A 22,402-nucleotide genomic window follows, 5' to 3' on the forward strand; every position below is an offset into this window, starting at 1 on the left:
TTCAATTTGAATGCCATTAGGCGGGGCAAGCACTCTCCAAGTTCGCCACAGTCCCCATCATTCCCTGTTGTCTTACACCCGTCCGCTTCACACATTTTCATCACCTGCCTGGTCCCTGAAGCCATCTGAGTTTTCAAAAACCCCTGCTACACAGGCTGCCTGGGAAATCCCCCACTTTCACTTCTTTGCTGTCACCAGTGCCTCCTGCTCCACACGCACATTCCTGAGGATCGCCTAGAGAGCTTGCTCACACGACTCCCAGACCCCCGCCCTCCCCCCGCTGGATCCAACAGTTCCAGGGCAGGGATGGGAAACTCACATGCCTACAGGGGCCAGGCGGGTCACATAAATGAGTGAACTAGCCAGGTATAAGAAAAGTCGACGGCCAGAAATATCATCAAATCGGATCTTTACTGAACTATGGTGAATGCATGGAACATAATACAAACATGGATGATACTGGAGTTTATATTTTTAAATTCAAAATTGAAAAAATACAAATTGAAAAATAGAAATATTTAATTATTAAAATTTTCTCTTTCATAATTCTTTTTGCGCCTTTGAGTTGAAGCCAAAAGGCTGGCGTCTTCCCTTCCACACCAAGATGTGTCAGGCCTTGGGGTGGCACGGTGGGGATGGGCAGTTTAGAATTCAGCCTTGAATCCTTAAACTGGGAACAATGTTTAATTTGATTCAGGTTCATAACGGAAAACAGCTGTTCATAAGCGTGGGTACTCCCAAACATGGATATTCACGACAACTACTGGAGATAGTTGTAGAATCTCACCATCTTCACACAGACTTGTATTTAGGAACCAGCGCCATATTGCACCGTAGTTCAATTACTATTTATGGTCTGTATTCACACAAGAAACATTTACCAACAAAGGCAAACTGGACAGTGTCTCTTCCTTCTCATGAGTCTGGATTCCGAGGGCCTTTGGGGGAATTTGGTTTTCCACCCCAGGACGTAGGTGAATATAGTCCGGGCCACGTCTTTCATTTCTGAAAGCCAACTGTGGCGTAGCAAAGAGTAAACATTTTTTTTCCTTGCTGGTGGATTCCCTGTTTTTGCCAGGACCAAAAATATACCATCTTACATTCAAGTAGCTGTTTGTGGACATCCTTGCGGAGAAATATTCAGTGTTCAGAACGGTCATAACCTTGACCAGAAGTCTTTGACTAACCTTCTCAGGGGAACCCACTGTGGCTTTTGCTTGATTTCAAATGAACCAAGCTGATTAACTTGTACAGTTCCGATTTCTTCCACAACCAAGTCACAGAGCTTCTGTGAAATCTCTCAGGTCAAGTCATCATCAACTCACTCATGACTAAGGCCCAGGAGCGGAAGTGTCGAGAGCATCACAGTGTGTTCTGTTCAGCTGCTCAGAACAAGTCAACTTTTGATGACGGATGCAACGACCCGACTTCCGTGTCCTTGCCAAATGCTGTCACCTTGGATCAAGGTGTCCTGTCAAGTCCCCCTGTCATGACAGCTGTCTGTAGTTGTGCTTCAGAACTCTGGCCAGTCTATGTGAAACTTTTCTTTTCTCTCAATATACAAAAAAAAAAATGAGTCCTTTCCCAGTGTTGGGCCCGCCTTGGCACCATGCCACAGACTTCTTCGGTCACATCAAGTTTCTTAACACCACAAATAAATAAAGCTAACTGGGTGGTAATAGTTTATGAGCAGCGAAAGAAAAGGCCACAATCAATTTGACTCTTTCAAGCAACTGGACTTGTAAATCCCCCGAGTTATCTCCAACTCACTGTGCAATGCAAATGCCCGTTAGACTTAAATAATGGTCTCAACAGTCATGTGTTTCTGTAAAGGACACGTCACTCTGCTCCTTTATCAACTCGCCATCTGCTGTAGCTCTGAATGCCCAGGTCATTCTTCTCACATGATTCCGGAACGGCGTACCACTGCCGCACCACTTCTGTTAATTCGCTTTTCAAGACAAACCCTACTGACATTTGAGTCCCTTTTTCAGTTCGCTGAGGATGGCGTCTCGAGTCTGCTCTGTGTACTGGTCGTAGCTCTTGCTATGCTTTGATTCGTAGTGGCGTTTCAGGTTGTATTCTTTCAACACAGACACGATTTGTTTGCATATTAAACACGTAGGCACGCTCTTCACTTCCACAAAGAAATAGGCTCGCTCCCACTTTTCTCGAAACACGCGGCCCTCTCCTTCTCTCTTTCGTTTTGCCGCTTGTGATAGAGACATGAGTACAAGAAAGATTTCACTTTCCTCTGAATGCTACCACAGAACAACCACAGTGCAAGCCCTGTGACAAAGGCAGTGACTCTCTGCCTCACGGGGGAGCCAAGAGGGAGTGGTGGGGACTGTGGCGAACCAGAGAGCACACGCCCCATGGAGAGGGGCAGCTCCAGCCCGTTGTTGCCAGGCAGAAGGGCGGGCCCAGGGGTGCCAATTCTTCTGACTTGTCAAAAGATGCCAAGACTGCAGATTTTGTGTGTGTGTGTGAATTAACCTGATTTTTATAACTAACTCAAGAAAAAAATGCCACATATGCTAACACAGGGAAGGCCAAACAAAACTCATCTGCACCATGGCCCATAGGCCACCAGATTGCAATCTGTCTCCTGGGGTAGGGCCCGTGAATCTGTACGTTAACCAGCATCCAAAATGACGTGGATGCTGGTGGTCCAGGCATGGACCGCGCTCTCAGCAACACTGGTCCAGAGTCCGACAACAGACAACACTCTCCACCTCCAGGAGAGACCACCCTGCGCTCCAAGCCTGTCTGGATCCCCTGCCCTCAGGATGTCTCTGAGGCCATCCTTTAGGTCCCTCACCTTGCCACATCCCATACCTGTTCCCTGCTGGGTATTCCATCCTGGGGACAGACCCACCGTCTTCCCGTCCACAGCCCTGGAAGGTCAGTCTCTGATGTGGACCCAGGGACCACCCTCTCTCCATGTGCGATCTTGTCTGCTTCTGTGGCTTGAACCGCCAAACATACGCTGTCCCCTAAGGACACGTCCTGAGCTCCCAACATGGCATCTGTCACCTGGACGTCCCTTGGACCACGTACACTTACTACCAGCTCCTTCTCCCAGGAGCCCCACCACCTACCATCACGTACGCCTGACCCCGGGAGCCAACCTCTACCCCAGTCCCCAGCATCCCCACCACCCAGCCTCACCCTTCCTGGCCTCCTGTCTGGTCTCATCACGCTCCATAGCTGAGAGGGCTCTTTCTAACATCCAGAGCCAGCCTAGGCCCGCCCCACCACTCAAAGTCTCCTGGTTCTCCTGTGTCCCCAGGACAAACCATGGGCTGCTCAGTTTGGCATCTGAGCTCCTCAAACACTGCACCTGCCCATCTCTCTACACATGAGCTCCCTAAACACTCATGCTCCAGAAGCATCCATCAACTTGCTCCTCTCAACGTCCCAGGCTTCCTCCTGTCTTTGAGTATTCAAAGTTTCTGTTGTTCTCTGCACCCAGATCACCTCTCACCTCCTTCCCTCCTGGCCTGACAGCTGATTCTCTTTCAAGACTCTGAGGACCTGGGGCTGGGTCAGACACCTCTTCCAGGCTCCCATGGTGCCCCGCCGCCTCCATAAGAGCGAGTCCTGAGCGCTACCTGCCTGTCCCTGCATCTCCCACGAACCAGGTTGCACCAGACTGCCTCTGACTCACCGCGGAGGCCCCGGCGTCACCCACCCAGGACCCCAGGGATGTCTGCTGAAGTGAGAACAAGGACAGAGATGCCCCCTGGGGTTTCCTCCTGCCCAGTCCTGGGGGATGTCAGTGACGGGAGCCGGGGCGTGTGTTAAAAAGGAACTTTATTGGGTGTTGGGGATTCAGATGAGATCCATGAGGATGTCGTCCTCCATGACGCTGGGCTGCAGGCCCGGCTGGGGGACCGGGCCTCGGGGACCCCCGCTCAGCAGCATCTGACCTGAGGGGCAGTGGGGAAGGGACTGCATCTCCCAGTAGGCCCTTGGACCCAGGAGGGCCCAGAGGCACTAAGTTTTCTAGGCAGCCCTTGGGGGACCCAACAGAAGCACCTTCTAACCCCATCTAGTTACAAATATGCTGTTTCCCATGAGCCTTTGGGAGCCCTTCTGCAAAACTACTTCTCTGGCCCTAAGACCACATTTCCCAGCAATCCCAGGAGCACACACAGGAGGATCATGGGAAACACTCTCAACCCACTAGGTCCTTGGACCCATGGGCTGTACTTTCCCAGAGTCTGCAGAGCTCTGCAGCCCGTGGGGGAAACCCTCATTCTTGGATCCTATGTCTTTACTTCCCAGGAGCACTTGGTCTCGGTGCTCTAGCCCAGGAGCTGCTGGGACACTCAGTCCAGACCTCTGCCCTCCCCAGGGTCCCCTTACCTGGCAGTGGAGCCCGTGGGGGAAGTTGTGCGGGCCAGGACTGGGCAGGTGGTGGATGCAGGAGTGGGGGCCCCAACTGGGGCTGCCCCAGGCCCTGGTGTGGTGGGGGCAGCAGTGCAGGAGCCCCTGGTGGCTGGAGGTGGTGGAGGGAGGCCTGGGGTGGGGGCACCCCGGTCTGCGGCTGGGAGAACACAGAGAATGGCTCAGAGGCTCCTGATAGAGACTCTCCACCTCCCCAGAGATTGCATCAGCTAGTGGTGAGGGGAAAGTTTTCTTCAAAGGTAGGAGATGGATGGAGAGAAGGTGGTCTGTCTTCTGCCTAAAGCCCTGGGCGGGTCTCCATTCACACCCACTGACCACAGTCAACCTCCCTCCTCCCAGACAACAGGACCAGAACCGCCAGGGCCAAGATCTGGAACTCCCACCACCCCACCCCCACATCTCACCGGTGGCGGGTTGAGGAGGAGGCTTCGCAGCTGGGGGTTGGCCCCAGGGTTCTGGGGCCGAAGGATGGGTCCAGGAGGGGGTGGGCCAGAAGCTGTTCCAGGAGGGCCTTGGGGGGCACCTGGGGGGGGCTGGGCAGTACCTTGGGGCTGGGGCTGCCCCGTGGCCCCAGAGGCCCCTACAGTACCCTGAGGCTGGGACTGTGGTGGGCGGAGCTGGAGCTGGTGGGAAGAGACACAGGGGTGAGGGAGACGGGCCTCACGTCCCTCCTGCAGGCACAGAGAGCAGCCTCTGGGGCCTCCCCCATCCAGCCCCCACTCCGCCAGCCCTGTCCTCACCAGATTCTGTGAGGGCCTCGCTTGGTCCTCCAGAATGGGCCCCAGCCCTGGGGGTGCCTGCTGTCCCCCCATCTGCACGAGGAGAGAGGGGCAGGTCAGTAACTGAGGGTGGTGGCGTCCTGAATCTGAGGCAGGAGGACCTGTGCCCTGAAGGGAACTCGTAAGGAGATGGGGACATTCTCTTTGGGGTGAGTGGTCTGGGAGGGACGCTGTATGCTCCAAGGTCCCCAGTAGGAAGCTCTGCATCAAGGCTTTGATGTGGGTGCTGAAAAAGGAGAGAGACTGCAAGAAAATCTGAGTGGGACTTAGCTTGGGGGTGCCATGTATTGGGAGAAGGGTGGGCGTCTGTGGTCCTGGGGCCATGTGGGGCCAGGGCAGGAGGGGGTCGGAGTGCTGGTTTGGGGACTGTGACCACTCACTCCTCGCTGCTGCTGCTCCAGCTTCTGCTGCTGGACCTGCTTGTGGTTGGTGATGACCTGCCGGATGCCGTTGACGAAGCCGCTCTGGTCGTAGGGGATGAGGCCCATGAAAATCTTTTTCTTGGACGAGTACAGGAGCATGAGCACGCGCACCTCACAGGGCGCCGTGTGGGGGAAGTGCACGCAGCCCGCCTGGGTGGACAACAGCTCTTCAGAACCATTTATGCCCTGAAAGAGGCAGCCCCGACCCCCTCCCCATTCCAGAAGATTCTAGAGGCCCCCTGGGCAAGGGGAGGTGAGGTTTCTGCTATAGAAGGTTGAGGAGAACAGGTGTGCTGTGGGCTGCTCCAGAGACAGAAACTGAGGCACTCAGGGCAAGCTGGGGTTCTGCCTGCCCACTGAGAAGGAAAGCGGAGAGAAAGAGCTGGAGCCCAGCTCTTCAACCTTTGGCCATCACCTGCTCCTCATGGGATGCCCCAGTTTCCTTGTGCATTAAATGCCACGGCTGCCTCCTTAAAGGGCTGCTGAGAGTCACAGCCGTGACAGAGGGGCTTAGATGCAGAGCGCGGTACCCACAGGCCTGTGATCAACGGTGGTGTAGGATCCCAGGTATTCAAGAGATCCTCCAGGCCTCAGCATCGGCCAGTGTACCCCATGGGGAGTGCTCCCACATCACAGGGTCGCTGTGACTATGGGATGTCCGATCCACAGCAAGAGCCCTGCCCGAGGCTCAGCCCACAGGAAGCACCCAGGAAACATCACTGGTCATCGGGGGGTAACACATGGAGCGTTCAGGGCAGGGGCTCCTGAGGGAGGTGAGACTGACCTTGGCCAAGTGAGCTGACTTCTCTGAGCCTGGGTTTCCTGCCTGAGACAGACACTGCTAGCTGCCTAATCCATATCCAAGTGTCCTCCTCCCCTGCATTCCCAATGCCATCTGGGGCTGCAACATGTCCCAGCCCCAGTCATGGATATCTGCTCCCGGCAGCCTCCCATCAACTAGGTGCTGCCCAGTGGCCTAGGTCTGGGCCAGGAGGTGAAAGGAAGCCGTGCTCGGGAATCTGAGAAAGTTTCTGCTGTCTTGAAGAAAGGGAAATACACAGCCCCCCTTCCCCTCCTTCATGAAAGCATACGGAATGCCTGGAACCATGGGAGCTACCTTGTGACTGTAAAGGAGAGGTCAAGAGAATCACAGGGCCCTGCCCCTGATGTCACAGACCTATGAAACCAACCGCAATAGCTGGCCCCCTCTGGATGTCCTATTCTGTGCAAAAAAATAAATGCCTGCTCCTACAACGCCTGTCCTCTCAGGACCCAGCTGCCACAGTGTGGCCATGTGGACAGGCCATGTGCAGACACTGGGATGGCCGGTCCTAGCCAAGCCCCAGCCAACAGCCAGTGCTGTGTGTGGAGCTGTTTTTGTTCGTTTGTTTTGTTTTGTTTTTTGAGACAGAGTCTCGCTCTGTCCCAGGCTGGAGTGCAGTGGTGCGATCTTGGCTCACTGCAAGCTCCGCCTCCCGGGTTCATGCCATTCTCCCGCCTCAGCCTCCGGAGTAGCTGGGACTACAGGCGCCCGCCACCACACCTGGCTCATTTTTTGTATTTTTAGTAGAGACAGGGTTTCACAGTGTTAGTCAGAATGGTCTCAATCTCCTGACCTCGTGATCCGCCCACCTCGGCCTCCCAAAGTTCTGGGATTACAGGTGAGAGCCACCACGCCCGGCCTATGAGGAGCGCCTATTTTGAACATCCAGCCCAGTCAAGCTTTCAGACGACCAGAGTCTCAGCTGCCATCTAATGGCAACCCCATGAGAGTCCCCAAGCGAGATGGCCCATTGAGCCTAGGTGACTCACAGAATTGTAAGAGAATATTTTTTCTGAGTGGCCCCAATTATCTATTTGTTTGGAAAACTATGTTATTTGCAGCCAGAAGCACTCCTCTCAGGAATGCCTTCTTCACACGGTTCTGTGAGGATCCCATGAGGTGATCCCCCTAAGGTCCTCTTTCCTGCAGGAGTGCCTGGTGCACAGAAGTAACTGATCTGCTCCTTCCCCGAGTTACAAGGTGAACTATGTGTCTCAGAAAGCTATGCTGAGGCTGGGCGCGGTGGCTCACACTGGTAATCCTAGCAGTTTGGGAGGCCAAGGCGGGCAGATCACTTGAGGTCAGAAGTTCGAGACCAGCCTGGCCAACATGGTGAAACCCCGTCTCTACTAAAAATACAAAAATTAACCAGCCATGGTGGTGGGCACCTGTAATCCCAGCTACTCGGGAGGCTGAGGCAGGAGAATCGCTTGAACCCGGGAGACGGAAGTTGCTGTGAGCCAAGATTGCACTACTACACTCCAGCCTGGGTGACAAGAGTGAAACTCTGTCTCAAAAAACAAACCCAGAAAGCTAAACTGAGGTTCCACTCTCCAGCACCTGTGAAGGTGACTCTATCTGGAAAGAAGGTCTTTGCAGTTGTAGTAAGATGAGGTCAGGAAAATGGGGCCTAATCCAAAATGACTGATGTCCTTCTAACCACAGGGACACAGAGATACACAGAATGCCACATGGAGACACACACAGAGGGAAGACAGCCACAGGATCGAGGAAGACCCTGGAGTGATGCCACCTGCAGCCTGGGGTTACTGGCCAGAAGAGGCAACGAAGAGGCCTTCCCTCGAGCCTCTGGAGAGAGCGCGGTCCTGCCGACACCCTGACCTTGGGCTTCTGGCCTCCAGAACTGGGAAAGAACACGTTTCTGTTGTTTTGAGCCCCCCTGCTTGTGGTAATGTGTTACCGCAGCCACAGGAAACGAACACATCCCATAAACCCATGCCAGAATCAACAGCTTCCTCCTAACTGCTCCAGTCACATCCAGCTCACATTTTAAATGTGGAATATCCCTCAATCTGGTGCATATGATGATTATAATAAAAGTCAAGGCTCTAGAAGAAAGGCGAGGAACCTAAGGGCATGAAGTCCACCCAACCATCAAAAACGGCTTCCGTGGGCCCAGGCACTCTGGGATTCCCTTCAAAGGTCAGCAGAAAGCAGTACAAGAGTCAATGCCCCTCGGCCCCCAATGCCCTGGACTCACGAAGCCATTGCCCATGATGCGGTAAAGGCCTTTGAGAGACTCCAGGTCCTTGTTGGTGAAATGGAACTGGACCATCCTTGAGTTCCGGAACAAAGGGCCCAGGGTGGTCTGCGGGAGACACAGAAGTCAGCTGGCATGTTGGTGTGGACAAGTGAGGTGGGGACACAAGGCAGGGAGTGGGGGTGGGGCAGGGAACAGGGAAGAGACAGTAGGGTGAGGGCTGCCCGGCAGCAGGGCTGGCCCTCCACCACCACTCACCAGCAGCTGCTGGGGGATGAGCTGCATGATCAGCTTCTGGGGCCACTGCTCGGTCTTCCTGGGGGGGTGATGCCAGGAGAGGTGTGAGGAGGGGGCCAGCCCCAGCCCCACCGCACCCCACCCCTGACAGTCACCTACAGGTTCTCGCCATGATTCACGTAGACCTGGCAGGGCAGTGACCGTGTCAGCTTGGTGTTGGCATCCACTGAGGCAGGTTTGGGTTTCTGAGGGGGGAAAAGAGCATGTCAAAGTAAAAAGGGCCATAAGCCTCAGACCCCTTGAGCCCTCATGTCCTAGCCTGCTGGCCCCAAAGCTCAGGATGTTCCCCAGTTTAAGTCCCATGAGCCCCTGGCCCCTCCTCCAGACCAGCAAACCTTCAATTCCTCAAATGTTAGGGCTACGTGCCCGGCTCCTAAATCCCACAATCCACTGTGCCCCAGGTGCTACATTGCCTGGGCCCTTCTCTGGGCCCCAAATCCTAGGCTTTTCTGGGTTCTCTGCATGGGGACTCTCCTCTGTACCGCAAGTCCCACTGCTCCATGGGGCTCCTGGCCTGGTCCCGCATCCCACAGGTCCAGCCCAAGGAATGCCCCCAAACCCAGCATTGCAAACCCCATGCATCTGACCCATGAGTCTCCCATGCCCAGCCCCACAGCCCCAGGAGTCCCAAGTGCCCAATGGACCCTCAGGCCCCTCACCTCCTGCCACTCGAGGACCCCGCTCCATGCCAGAAGTTTATTGGAGACTGACTGCTGCCCACCGAGGGCTGGGGCTCCTAGCTGGGCTGGGGAAGGGCCACTCACCCCTCCTGGGGCCACAGTGCCTGCCTGCCAGAGAGGAGGAAGGAGGGCCATGAGAATGGGGAAAGAGGGGGGCCTCCGGGGGCCATCCTGTGAGGGCAAACCGGGAAGAAGGAAAGGCCCCTTCTTCTGCTCCTCCATTCCCAGAACAGCACTTGGCCAGCCCCAGGACCCCAAATGCTTGCACGCTGCAGGATTCGAGGACTCGTAAGCTGTGCGATGCCCCGGACTCCCAAACCCAGGGATTCCTTGGGTTTCTCAGAACAGCCCTGACCCACCTGGAGCCATGAGCCTCCCCATTCCGTCCCCAGACCCTCATCTCAGGCATCTGCAGCACACACACCACGAACCCCCAAGGCCCCAGGGCCACCAGATCCACACCCCCCTGGAAGGCAAATGACTCATCCTCTAACTGTCCTAGCTGTGGGCAGCAGGAGGAAGGAGTGGGGGCAGGAGGCGTGCAGGCACCTACCATGGACGGTGCCCCGGGCTGCGCTGTGGGAGCCAGACCGGAGCCAGGGGCCACGGTGGAGACCAGACTGGGCTGGGAAGCAGGTGGTGGCTTGGGGGCGCCAGGGGGTCCTGGGGGTAGTGGGGGAGCTGGGGCCTGGCTGAAGGGGGGACCCACTCCGGGAGCAGCTTGCTGGAGGGGGGTGATGGGCGAGACTGTGGGAGAGACCAAGGGAAGAAGTGAGGAACAAGTGTGTGGAGAGAGGCCTGCCTGGCCCCTGCCCACCCTTCATCCTCGCCCCAGGACTCACAGCGAGGGCCCAGCCCAGCCTTCTGGTTCTTGGCGGCCTCCACTGCATTCTGGGCGGCCACCTGAGCTGCACTCAGGTTCCCGGGAACCTGTGGGTAGAAGGGAAGAAGGAAAGGGACTGGTGAGGACCATGGCCCTCCAGTCCTGGTGTCCCACGAGGCCACACCACCCACGGCCCCACAAGGCACAGCTGCCCCAGCTGGGATAGCTCAGGAGCTCACGACACCCATCACCCAGCAGATGAGCTTCCATGGCCCCAGGAGTCCCACCCTCCCAATGTCCCATGGGACTCCCATCATCCCACAAGCTCCAACATGCAACTAGATCTCTCCCCAGGGGCCAGGGCTCCAGCAAGTCCCCAGAAACATGTCCCTTCCTGGAAACATCCATACCTGGTACTGCGGGGGGACGGGAGGCAGAGGCTGCTGGGGAGCTGCTGATAGAGTGGCACCAGAGGGTGCAGCAGGAGGCAGGGGGACTGGCTGCTTTGGCTGGAGGGGGCCTGGGGCTGAGCCACCCCCAACTGAGAGCAGGAGGGATGGCCAACCCCAGAAAGAAGGGATTCAAGATGGAGAGAGGGAGAGAAATCCAAAATCCAAGTCAGAGGGAGCTGGGGAAACACGTCGAGCCCCCATCCCCACACGTGGTGCCCAGGCCTCACCAGGCAGCACGAGCCCCCGAACCAGCACCATGTGCCTTGGATCCTGGCTCACATCTGTGGGAGGCTGCAGCGGTTCCAGCAAGGCCGGGGGGGCTGCCTTCTCAAACAGAAGCCGAAGTGCAGGCAGCTTCCGTGGAGACACGATGGAGAAGTGGATCCCCCGCTATAGGAGAGGGGCCCAGCAGTCATGACGCGCCCCCTCCATAGGGGTGTTGGGGCCAGCCCCCAACCTACCACAGCTGCTGTGTGGCTGGACGGCACCAGTCCTACAACCACAATTCCCACTGGGCTTTGAGGCAGGAGACCCTGAAACCTACTATTGCCTGCCCCGGGGAGACCCTGGGTTCTAGTTTTGTCAGTAAGACTAAGTGGGCTAGGTGTGAAGGCTCACATCTGTAATCCCAGGATTTTGTGAGACTGAGTCAGGCAGATCACGTGAGGCCAGGAGTTCGAAAGCAGCCTGGCCAACATGGTGAAACCTCGTCTCTACTAAAGATACAAAAATTAGCTGGGCGTGATGGCAGGCGTCTATAATCCCAGCTACTCGGGAAGCTGAAACACGAGAATTGCTTGAACCCAGGAGGCAGAGGCTGCAGTAAGCCAAGATCACACCACTGCACTCCAGCCTGGGTAACAGAGCCAGACTCTGTTTCAAAAAAAAAGAGTAAGCAAAGCTGGTCACCAGTCTGTGACTATTCTGTGACTGAGTCCAGGCCCCCAGTGCCTCCTCCCTCAGACCCAAGTCCAGGCCCCCAGTGCCTCCTCCCTCAGACCCAAGAGTCCAGGCCCCCAGTGCCTCCTGCCTCAGACCCAAGACTCCTGGCCCCCAGACCCTCCTCCCTCAGACCCTGGAGTCCTCACCTCCCCAATCTGCTGCACCAGATTCTCAGTTGTGCATCCAGAGTACGTGGTGCTCTCAACAGCAGGCAACAGGTATGGGGGCGAGTTGCAGATGAGGAGGCAGACCCGGTGCGTCTGGCCACTACCAGGAATGAGAGAAGACATGGAGCCGGCAGCAACAGGGGCCCTGAGAAGGAACCCAGACCCAGCACCAGTGGAGGCGCACATATTCCGCCTCATATGGAATCAGAAGCAATGCCCATACTTTACAGCTGACAACACTGAGGCTCTGAGAGGTTCTGGGATGTGCTCTCCATCACCCAGCAGGCAGGGCACGCAGGAGTGACACCCACAGTTGGCACTGCTTCCTGATGGGGACGCTGAGACCAGGCACTGGCCAGACCTCCCCCAAGAACACACCTGCAGCCCCCTGGCTCAGCGTGCTTGGGGACACAGAGCCCATGCTCTACAGGGTGAGGCTAGAGGTAGAGCCACTCAACAGGCAAAGTGGTTCCGGGCCAGGCAGAGAGAGACTGACCCAGCCTGGGCAGAGGGGGCACTCACATCTGCTCACGCATCTTCTTGAAGTCATCAAACAGCTGCAAGGCTGTGCTGAGTCCTTCCGCGATGAGGCTGCAGCTCTCGCCACCCCCACCCATGAACCTGCAAGGGCAGAGCGGTCAGCCCCCAGGGTTGCCATCACCCCTGCCCCCAGGCCATGCTTGAAGAGCCTGCTCCCATGCTGTCTCCCACCCTATCCTGGAGTATGCACCTTGGGATGACAGGGACACCGCTGAGTTCCCTACCCGATCCCTGATGCTAGCACAGCATCAGTACCAGACAGGACAGGGGACACTTGTTGTGTGCGTTTGTTTTCTTTGAGACGGAGTCTTGCTCTGTCACCCAGGCTGGAGTGTAGTGGCACGATCTCGGCTCACTGCAAGCTCCGCCTCCCAGGTTCATGCCATTCTCCTGCCTCAGCCTCCTGAGTAGCTGGGACTACAGGTGCCCACCACCACGCCCAGCAAATTTTTTGTACTTTTAGTAGCGACGGGGTTTCACCGTGTTCGCCACGATGGTCTCGGTCTCCTGACCTCATGATCTGCCCGCCTCAGCCTCCCAAAGTGCTGGGATTACAGACGTGAGCCACCGCGCCCGGCCGACATTTGTTGTCTTAATCATGAGGACTGGGAGGGAATGGGAAAGGGCTGGGAACCCCAAGCCTAGGATCCTGTGCTGACTCCAACCCTGGAGTGACTGACTCCCTGCCCAGCCTCCTGCTGTCCCTTTCCCTCTCTGGACTATCTGCTCCAAATCAGTCCTGGCCCCACTTCACCTTCCCGGCCAGAGACAGGGGCCTCCTCTGTCCTCCCAGTCTTATGGGTTGAAGTGTGCCCCCCTCAAAAAGACAGGTTGAGGTCCTAAGTCCCAGTACCTCAGAAGGTGACCTGATTTGGAAAGATCTTTACACAGGTAATCGAGTTAAACTGCAGGCCCTAATCCACTATGGCTGGTATCTGTGAAAAGGAGAAACGTGGACATGGACACACACACAGAGGGAAGACACAGGGACACAAAGAGACACAGGGAGAGGCCACGTGAGGATGAGTGATGCAGCCTCAGCCAGGAAGTTCTGGGCGCACCAGGCGCCAGGAGAGGCAGAAGGGCCCTTCCCCTATAAGGTTTCAGAGACAGCCTGGCCCTACCACCTGGATTTTGGACTTCCAGCCTCCAGGACCCTGAGACATCAATTTCCATTCTTCTGGCCAGTTTCTCATACTTTGCTACAGTAGCCCGGAAAACTAACACACACAGACTCTCGTTTCTCCTCCGCCTGATCTGCAGTCGCGTCGCAGCATCTGTCGCACATGGGCTGTGGCCTGGGGATGGCCTCTCCTCAAGGGCAGCTGTGGTTGCCACCATTCTTCCGGTCACACGGTTGTGAGAGGCTGATCGTTGCTGCAGGGGACGTGTGTGGAGACTGAGCGCTCCTCTGAGGGTCTTGAGGGCCCTGTCCCTCTGAAGTGTGGTCTCTGACCCTATCTCCCCCAAGGCCGGGATGGGGTCTGAGTCCTCTCTCACCCCCAGGCTTGCCCACCACAGTGGGGCACGCGGGAGGCCTCAGGAAATGTAAGCTAAATGAACAAATGGCTACAGGCCCAACCGTGTCCATCAAGGCTAGAACCAACCCAGGCCCTTGGCCCGGCATCGGCCTGGCAACCGAGGCCTTCGAGTCCTGCACCCTGCTCTCCTGCTCCATGCCCGCGCCTGTAGGTCCTCTCGACGGATGAAGCCCAGACATCCAGGTCTGTGCACGTGCTGGCACACACCCATTCCGGCCCCGATGGAATCCAGTGAAGCTACAACACCCATCCTGGTGTGCCCTCCTGTAGGAAGCCTTCCCTACGTGCCACCTAATTTTAGGGCCTGCCCTTAATGACATCATAGATCACCTGATACTGCAGCTGTCAAGCTTCTCTCCACACCGTGTGCAGTCCTCCATGAGAGACACCAAGGCGTCTGAGCCCCGGGTCACACAAGGCCTAGGAACCGTCTGCTGAGTACTCGGTGCACTGGAGGCTTGGCAGGGCCATGCGGCGGGGCTCTCCGCTTCCTGTCTGAGTTCTCACACTGATTTCTTTCAGGTCCCACCCGGCTTGGCCACTGAGCACACTGAGGCCTGAAACCTTCTTCCCGCCCTCAGGGTACTCGGGTGCTGCTCCCAACCCACCACACACTTCCCAGCCTTCCTCTTCCTCGCCATGCAAGACAGTTTTGCACACACGAACTTCAACTGTGCCCAAAGAGTTGGGATGAACCAGGCCGGGCGCGGTGGCTCAAGCCTGTAATCCCAGCACTTTGGGAGGCCGAGACGGGCGGATCACGAGGTCAGGAGATCGAGACCATCCTGGCTAACACGGTGAAACCCCGTCTCTACTAAAAAAATACAAAAAAAAACTAGCCGGGCGAGGTGGCGGGCGCCTGTAGTCCCAGCTACTCCGGAGGCTGAGGCAGGAGAATGGCGTAAACCCGGGAGGCGGAGCTTGCAGTGAGCTGAGATCTGGCCACTGCACTCCAGCTCGGGCGACAGAGCAAGACTCCGTCTCAAAAAAAAAAAAAAAAAAAAAAAAAAAGAGTTGGGATGAACCAACTCTGGACCCAGCCTTTCTGCTACAGGTGAAATTAAGCCAATGTATTACTGGGCCTTTCTGCGACTCAAGCCAAAAGCACCCTGGCTGGGAATGGGGGAATGGGGAGCAGGCGCTTCATGCATATGAGGTGTCCCTTTGGGGTGATAAATTTTTTTTTTTTTTTTGAGATGGAGTTTTGGTCTTGTTGTTCAGGCTGGAGGGCAATGGCACAATCCCAGCTCACCACTAACTTCGACTTCTGGTGCAAGTAATTCTCCTGCCTCAGCCTCCCGAGTAGCTGGGATTACAGGCATGTGGCACCACACCCAGCTAATTTTGTATTTTTAGTAGAGACAGGTTTCTACATGTTGGTCAGGTTGGTCTCGAACTCCCAACCTCAGGTGATCCGCGCACCTCAGCCTCCCAAAGTTTTGGAAGTGGCTGCGTGCAATGGCTCATTGCGATTCTCCTGCCTCAAAAGGCTGAGGCAGGAGAATCGCTTGAACCTCAGGGATGGAGGTTGTAGTGAGCCGAGATCACACCACTGCACTCCAGCCTGGGAGAGAGAGAGATTCCGTCCCCAAAACAAAACAAAACAAAACAAACTTATGAAGGGCCAGGCGCGATGGCTTACGCCTGTAATCCCAGCACTTTGGGAGGCCAAGGCGGGCGGATCACGAGGTCAGGAGATCAAGACCATCCCGTCTCTACTAAAAATAAAAAAAAAATTAGCCAGGCATGGTGGCAGGTACCTGTGGTCCCAGCTACTCAGGAGGTTGAGGCAGGAGAATAGCGTGAACCCAGGAGGCAGAGCTTGCAGTAAGCTGAAGTTGCACCACTGGACTCCAGCCTGGGCAACAGAGCGAGACTCCGTCTCAAAAAAAAAAAAAAAAAACACCACTTATGAGGAAAAGTGTGATAAACTAACCAGTTTGAGATACTAAAACTTGCTTTTCTCTTACTGAACACTAAGTATAAGTTATCTGTTACAAGTTCAAAGGACGACATGTAATAAACGTTTCATCAAAGAAATGTGAAAAACTTGAACAGAGGGAACACTATGGCTGGCTGCAAAATATGGCTAAAATATCATCAAGTTTATGATAAGCCTAAATTCCAAACAAACCCCTTGATATGGCAGACACAAAATAAAACTAAAAGCCCCCTAGGTGACACAAGTGGGCTCTGACTTGGGGCTCCCAAGTCCTCTAACTTACTCCCATTTGTTCTACCAAGTATCATTCCCCAGCGTCTTTGCTGCCCGCTTTCATGGGCTAACAGGTGCCTGGAGCCCCAGGAGGTACTGGTCAAAAAAAGTGAATGTTAAGAGCATCCGGCCATGACCAAGGGCTCCTTGCACACAGCCTGTCACCCAGGCAAATACTAGCTCGATGAGGGCCAGGACCTTGCCTGTCTAATGCCCACTAACTCCTTGGTACCCAGGACAGTTTGTTCCACAAACATTTGTTGAATTAATGAGTGAACATATGAATGAACAACTGCGTCGTCATAATGTTATGGGAAAGACACTGGTTCTATTTTCCTTCCATCTTTTCCCCCCGCCAAGACAGGGTCTCGGTCTTTCACCCAGGCTGGAGTGCGATGGCCCAATCTCGGCTCACTGCAACCTCCGCCTCCCAGTCTCAGTTGATCCTCCTACCTCAGCCTCCTGAGTAGCTGGGACTACAGGTGTGCACCACCATGCCTGGCTAATTTTTTCTATTTATTTGTTGTTTTTGTATTCATTCATTTATTCAACCAGTCTCCTGAAGCCCCGTGGGTGCCAAGCACCAGCTGGAAGCAAATGGCAGAAGTACCCAGGGACCTGGACATTCACAGTCCAGAGGTGTGGGGCTGTGACAGGTCATGAGGGCAGAGGAGGAAGCACCTGGCTGCAAGAACCAGGAAGGTTTCCCAGTGTATAAGACACCTGAGCTGGGTCTGGAAGGCTATGCAGTGTCTTCCATTCATTCTACAGATTTTACCCAAGGCCTCCTGTGTTACCAGGCCCTGTGTTGGCTGCCAGGGACTTGAGGAGCATCAGACTCGGATTTGGGCCTCAAGAAGTCTCCATTTAACATCACTCAAGACTGTCTTACCACAGTCTCTCCCAGTGGTTCTCAACTGGAATACATTTTGCGCCCCCTTCCCAGAGGATATTTTATAATGCCTGGAGACACTTTTGGTTGTCACACCTTTGGGAGGGGGCTACTGGTATCTAGTGAGTAGAGGCCAAGGATGCTGTTAAACAGCTTACAATACCCAGGACAGCCCCCACTACAAGGAATGATTGTGTCCACAGGGTCACTAAGGCCAAGGATAAGAAACCCTGCTCTATGTCACCTACAAATTCCAGCTATCCCAAAAGGAAAGCTTCTGTGTCACCTTTTCACTATATGTCCTGCACCCAGCACTTGTACATACATTCTGGAACAAAGCAGATGCTCAACAAACACCTGCTCCAGAAGCGTACAGAGGTAACGGCAGCTACTACGAACAGCTGTTGTTTAATGAACCCTGACTGCAGACCAGGCCCTAAGTGAAACACAGTACACAACTTAGCTCCTGTGATCCTTCTAACAATAGGGAGATACACACTACGATTATCCATTTGCAAACCAGGAAAGTGAGGCACAAAATCCTAGCAAACACTTACACAGCACTTAATACATGTCAGGAACTGTATTAAACAATCATCAACTAACTTAATTCTCTAAACATCCCTATGAGGTTGTGGTACCCAGCCACCAATACAGCACCCAGCAATTCAGCCTCTTGCAATTCACACCCTGTGTAGTCTCCTCCTACACTGAACAGGACAGGCTTATACTGCACACTAAATGCAATATGGCAGAAGTGGACTTGGCACCGCAGCTCAGGCCTGTAATCTCAGCACTCCAGCACTTAGGGAGGTCAAGGCAGGAGGATCGCTTGAGGCCAGGAGGTCAAGACCAGTCTGAGCAACACAGCAAGACTTCATCTCTACAAGAATTAAAATAAAGAAATCAGTCATGCATGGTGGTGCCCAACTGTAGTCCTAGCTACTCAGGAGCCTGAGGTGGGAGGATCACTTGAGCCCAAGAGGTTGAGGCTGCAGCAAGCTATGATCCCACCACTGCACTCCAGCCTGGGCAACAGAGCAAGACCCTGTCTCAGGTTAGAAAAAAGAATGTGGGCCAGGTGCGGTGGCTCAAACTTGTAATCTCAGCACTTTGGGAGGCTGAGACGGGCAGATCACGAGGTCAGGAGATCGAGACCATCCTGGCTAACACGGTGAAACCCCGTCTCTACTAAAACATACAAAGAACTAGCCGGGCGAGGTGGTGGGCGCCTGTAGTCCCAGCTACTCGGGAGGCTGAGGCAGGAGAATGGCGTAAACCCTGGGTAACATTGCAGGACCTCGACTCTACAAAAAACAATTTTTTTCTGAGACAGGGTCTCACTCAGTCACCCAAGCTGGAGCGCAGTGGCACGATCTCTCCACCTCCTGGGTTCAAGTGATTCTCCTACCTCAGCCTCCTGAGTAGCTAGGATTACAGGTACATGCCACCACACCCGGCTAATTTTTGTATGTGGTTCTTTTCGTTTGTTTGTTTTTTTTTGAGATGGAGTCTCACCCTGTCACCCAGGCGTGATCTCGGCTCACTGCAAGCTCTGCCTCCCGGGTTCACGCCATTCTCCTGCCTCAGCCTCCCGAGTAGCTGGGACTGCAAGTGCCCAACACCACGCCCGGCTAATTTTTTGTATTTTTAGTAGAGAGGAGGTTTCACCTTGTTAGCCAGGATGGTCTTCTCGACCTCCTGACCTCATGATCTGCCCGCCTCTGCCTCCCAAAGTGCTGGGATTACAGGCATGAGGCACCACGCTCGGCCATTTTTTTCATTTTTAGTAAAGACGGGGTTTCACCATGTTGGCCAGGCTGGTCTCGAACTCCTGACCTCAGGTGATCTGCCCGCCTTGGCCTCCCAAAGTGCTGGGATTACAGGCATGAGCCACCATGCCCAGCCACTACAAAAAAAAAATTTCTTTTTAATTTTTTTTTATTTTGAGACAGAGTTTCACTCTCATTGCTAAGGCTGGAGTGCAGTGGTGTGATCTCGGCCTACCACAACCTCCACCTCCCGGGTTCAAGCTATTCTCCTGCCTCAGCCTCCTGAGTAGCTGGGATTACAGGCATGTGCCACCATGCCCGGCTAAGGCCTGTAATCTCAGCACTCCAGTACTTAAGGAGGTCAAGGCAGGAGGAGCGCTTGTATTTTTAGTAGAAACGGGGTTTCTCCATGTTGGTCAGGCTGGTCTGGAACTCCTGACCTCAGGTGATCGACCTGCCCCGACCTCCCAAAGTGCTGGGATTACAGGCATGAGCCACCACGCCCGACCTACAAAAAATTTTTAAGAAATCAGCCAGGTGTGCTGGCATTTGGCTATAGTCCCTGCTACTCCAGCTACTTGGGAAGCTGAGGCGGGAGGATCGCTTGAGCTTGAGCCCAGGAGGTCAAGGCTGCAGTGAGCCATGACTGAGCCACTGCACTCCAGCCTGGGTGACAGAGTGAAACCCCTCCTCAAACACAAAAGAGGCCTGGGGCTTCCTCTTTGCTGTCTCTATTGGGTCACTCAATCTGAGGAATGCCAGTTGCCATGTCAGACAGTTAAGCAGCCCCGTGGAGAGGTCCTGCGGCCAACAGCCACAGACTCACCACCTTGGGAGTGGATTCCCCACCACCAGTCAAACCCCCTGGATGGCTGCAATCCTGCCGACCTCTTGACTATTGCCTTGTGAGACCCTCAGTCGAATCATCCAGCTAAGCCACTCCTGTGTCCCTGACTCACAGAAACTGCATTAGATAAATGTTTGTGGTATGAAGCCGTTAGTTTGGTGGTAATCTGTTATGCAGCTAAGAATAAGTAATACAATGAAATACTAATACAAGTACTATCCACATCCCCAGTTCAGAGATGAGATACTAGGCACAGGGGGGACATGGACTTCTGGGTCTGAGAGTTAGTTCTGTGGTGGAAGAGCCAGGATTTGACCCCAGACTGCCTGACTCCAGAGTCTACAATGTCAACTATGAAAATCTGATCCAGCGCCAGGTGTGGTGTTGAGGCAGGAAATTAAAGAAAAATAAAATTAAAAAGAAAGAGAAGTAAGTTTTACTGTATTAGGCTGACTTGCCTGAGAGGCAGCAACAGACATAGCCCAGACCCAGGAAAAGTCTTGATAATATTATCTAATGTGTTCTTGGAGACTCTGCCAGCACTCCCTCAACATAGGGAGAAGAAAAAACAAATTTTCCTTTGTTTTATGGAATGAGTTTATAGATTTCTGTTCTCTGTAACTAATGACTTCAAGTATTCTGTTTTATCTAAGAAGTACAGTGAAGATCATGAGAAGCCTGAGCTGCCTGGGCACCATAGTGAAGGTTATGGGATAAGCCTGTGCCTAGGCAAACCTAGATAACGGACATCTGGGTTGCATAGCAACGGTTATGTGTAATCCTGAGTTATAAACCTGTTACAACAATTTGATTAACTTTGTCCTGCCTCTGTATCCCTGCTTTCACGCCACTGTAACCTTGCTTCAAGCTAGCCCATCCCCTTTTGTGAAGTGTGTATAAAAGTCAAGTGCTATCTTTGTTCCAGGCCGTCTTTGGACGTGAGTCTGCTTGGGCCTGAGTGCACTCAATGAAAGATTCTTCTGCTTTAACAGGAAGGCTCTCTCCCGTCCTCCTCAATCCTGCAACGGTGGCTCACGCCCGTAATCCCAGCACTTTGGGAGGCTGAGGTAGGCAGATCACGTGAGGTCAGGAGTTCGAGACCAGCCTGGCCAACATAGTGAAACCCCGTCTCTACTAAAAATCAAAAAAATAAAAATAAAAAAATTAGCTGGGTGTAGTGGCACGTGCCTGTAATCCCAGCTACTTGGGAGGCTGAGGCAGAACCCAGGAGGTGCAGGTTACAGTGAGCCAAGACTGTGCCACTGCACTCCAGCCTAGGAGACAGAGCAAGACTCTGTTTCAAAGAAAAAAAAAAGTCTGATTCAAGCCACAGAGGTATCTATCCTGGCTCTGACCCATCCCCCTGCACTGAGGCTACAATGCACCCATCTGGAAAAGGAGAACAGGGGTAGATGGAAAAAGAGAGGACAGAAAGGGGACAGTCACACAGGGAGTACAAGGTGGCTGCTGGAGCTCAGCCAGGCCTCCCTGAATGGGAAGTTTTTCCTACTTCTGCAACACTGTTCCTACTCAGTGTTCCTACTCAGCAACACTGCTGAGCACACAGAAGCCACAAAAGGCCGGGTGCGGTGGCTCAAGCCTGTAATCCCAGCACTTTGGGAGGCTGAGACGGGCGGATCATGAGGTCAGGAGATCGAGACCATCCTGACTAACACGGTGAAACCCCGTCTCTACTAAAAATACAAAAAACTAGCCGGGCGAGGTGGCGGGCGCCTATAGTCCCAGCTACTCCGGAGGCTGAGGCAGGAGAATGGCGTGAACCCGGGAGGCGGAGCTTGCAGTGAGCTGAGATCCGGCCACCGCACTCCAGCCCAGGAGACACAGGAACACCTCGTCCCCAAAAACAATAAAAAAAAAAAAAAGAAGCCACAAAAGTGACTTCCGACAAAAACACAATCACCCTCAAAGTGCTTTCAATCGCTTAATATATGGGATGTTTCCCACAGCTCAAACCCAAGCCATCCCTCATTCACCGCCCCTCACAGGAACTCCAACCCACCCTACGTGGGGGAAAAGCTCACTTAATGCCATCGAGCCAGGTGACAAACTCATAGGCGCTGCTGGTGGGAGCGTGACATTGTACGTAGGACTCAGGAGCGCAATCCACTGTGTTGAACACCACGAGGCTGTACTGGGTCCCTCCATACTGGGAAGGGAGAACAGAAAACTTTTAATCTGGGACCTCAATTCGCTTTTCCCTCAGAGAAGGAATCAGGGTTCCCAGCTTCCTGTTCCTCCAGAACCAGGAACTCCTCAGCTTCCTCCTTCCTCAAACCCAGGAATCGCAGCCCCAGCACCTCCTCCCTCAGACCCAAGAGTCCAGGCCCCCCAAGCCCTCCTCCCTCAGACCCAGAAGTCCAGGCCCCAGTCCCTCTTTCCTCAGACCCAGGAGACCAGACCCCCAGCCCCTCCTCCCCCAGACCCTTCTCTCTCAGACCCAAGAATCCAGACCCCCAGCCCCTCCTCCCTCAGACCCAGGAGTACAAGTCCCCAGCTCCTCCTCCCTCAAACTCAGAAGTCCAGGCCCAGCCCTTTCTCCCCTCCTCAGACCCAAG

The 22,402-nt window shown here is 54.4% G+C and overlaps 1 protein-coding gene across 6 annotated transcripts; it reads right to left on the bottom strand.

Moving 5' to 3' along the window:
* Nucleotides 1–812: 812 nt before the first annotated feature.
* MED25 (mediator complex subunit 25) lies at nt 813–22,150 on the bottom strand. 6 transcript variants are annotated; one of them, XM_023182614.2, is made up of 17 exons: nt 21,869–22,150; nt 13,413–13,494; nt 12,542–12,640; nt 11,999–12,119; nt 11,138–11,300; nt 10,869–10,999; nt 10,478–10,565; nt 10,189–10,382; nt 9,615–9,743; nt 9,055–9,140; nt 8,917–8,974; nt 8,659–8,766; nt 5,573–5,764; nt 5,154–5,225; nt 4,818–5,036; nt 4,372–4,552; nt 813–2,212 (listed from the first exon to the last, which is right to left on the bottom strand). In XM_023182614.2, the coding sequence occupies exons 3-17, from the start codon at nt 12,634–12,636 to the stop codon at nt 1,968–1,970; spliced, it is 2,082 nt and encodes a 693-aa protein (XP_023038382.1). In that variant the 5' UTR covers nt 12,637–12,640; nt 13,413–13,494; nt 21,869–22,150; the 3' UTR covers nt 813–1,967. The 6 variants fall into 6 exon arrangements, with proteins under 6 accessions (XP_023038382.1, XP_023038379.1, XP_023038378.1 ...); XM_023182611.2 differs by lacking the exon at nt 13,413–13,494; XM_023182610.2 differs by lacking the exons at nt 13,413–13,494; nt 21,869–22,150 and adding an exon at nt 14,431–14,900.
* Between the last annotated feature and the right edge of the window lie 252 nt (nt 22,151–22,402).

Source organism: Piliocolobus tephrosceles, chromosome 21 (genome assembly GCF_002776525.5).
Source record: "Piliocolobus tephrosceles isolate RC106 chromosome 21, ASM277652v3, whole genome shotgun sequence".
Taxonomy (NCBI): domain Eukaryota; kingdom Metazoa; phylum Chordata; class Mammalia; order Primates; family Cercopithecidae; genus Piliocolobus; species Piliocolobus tephrosceles.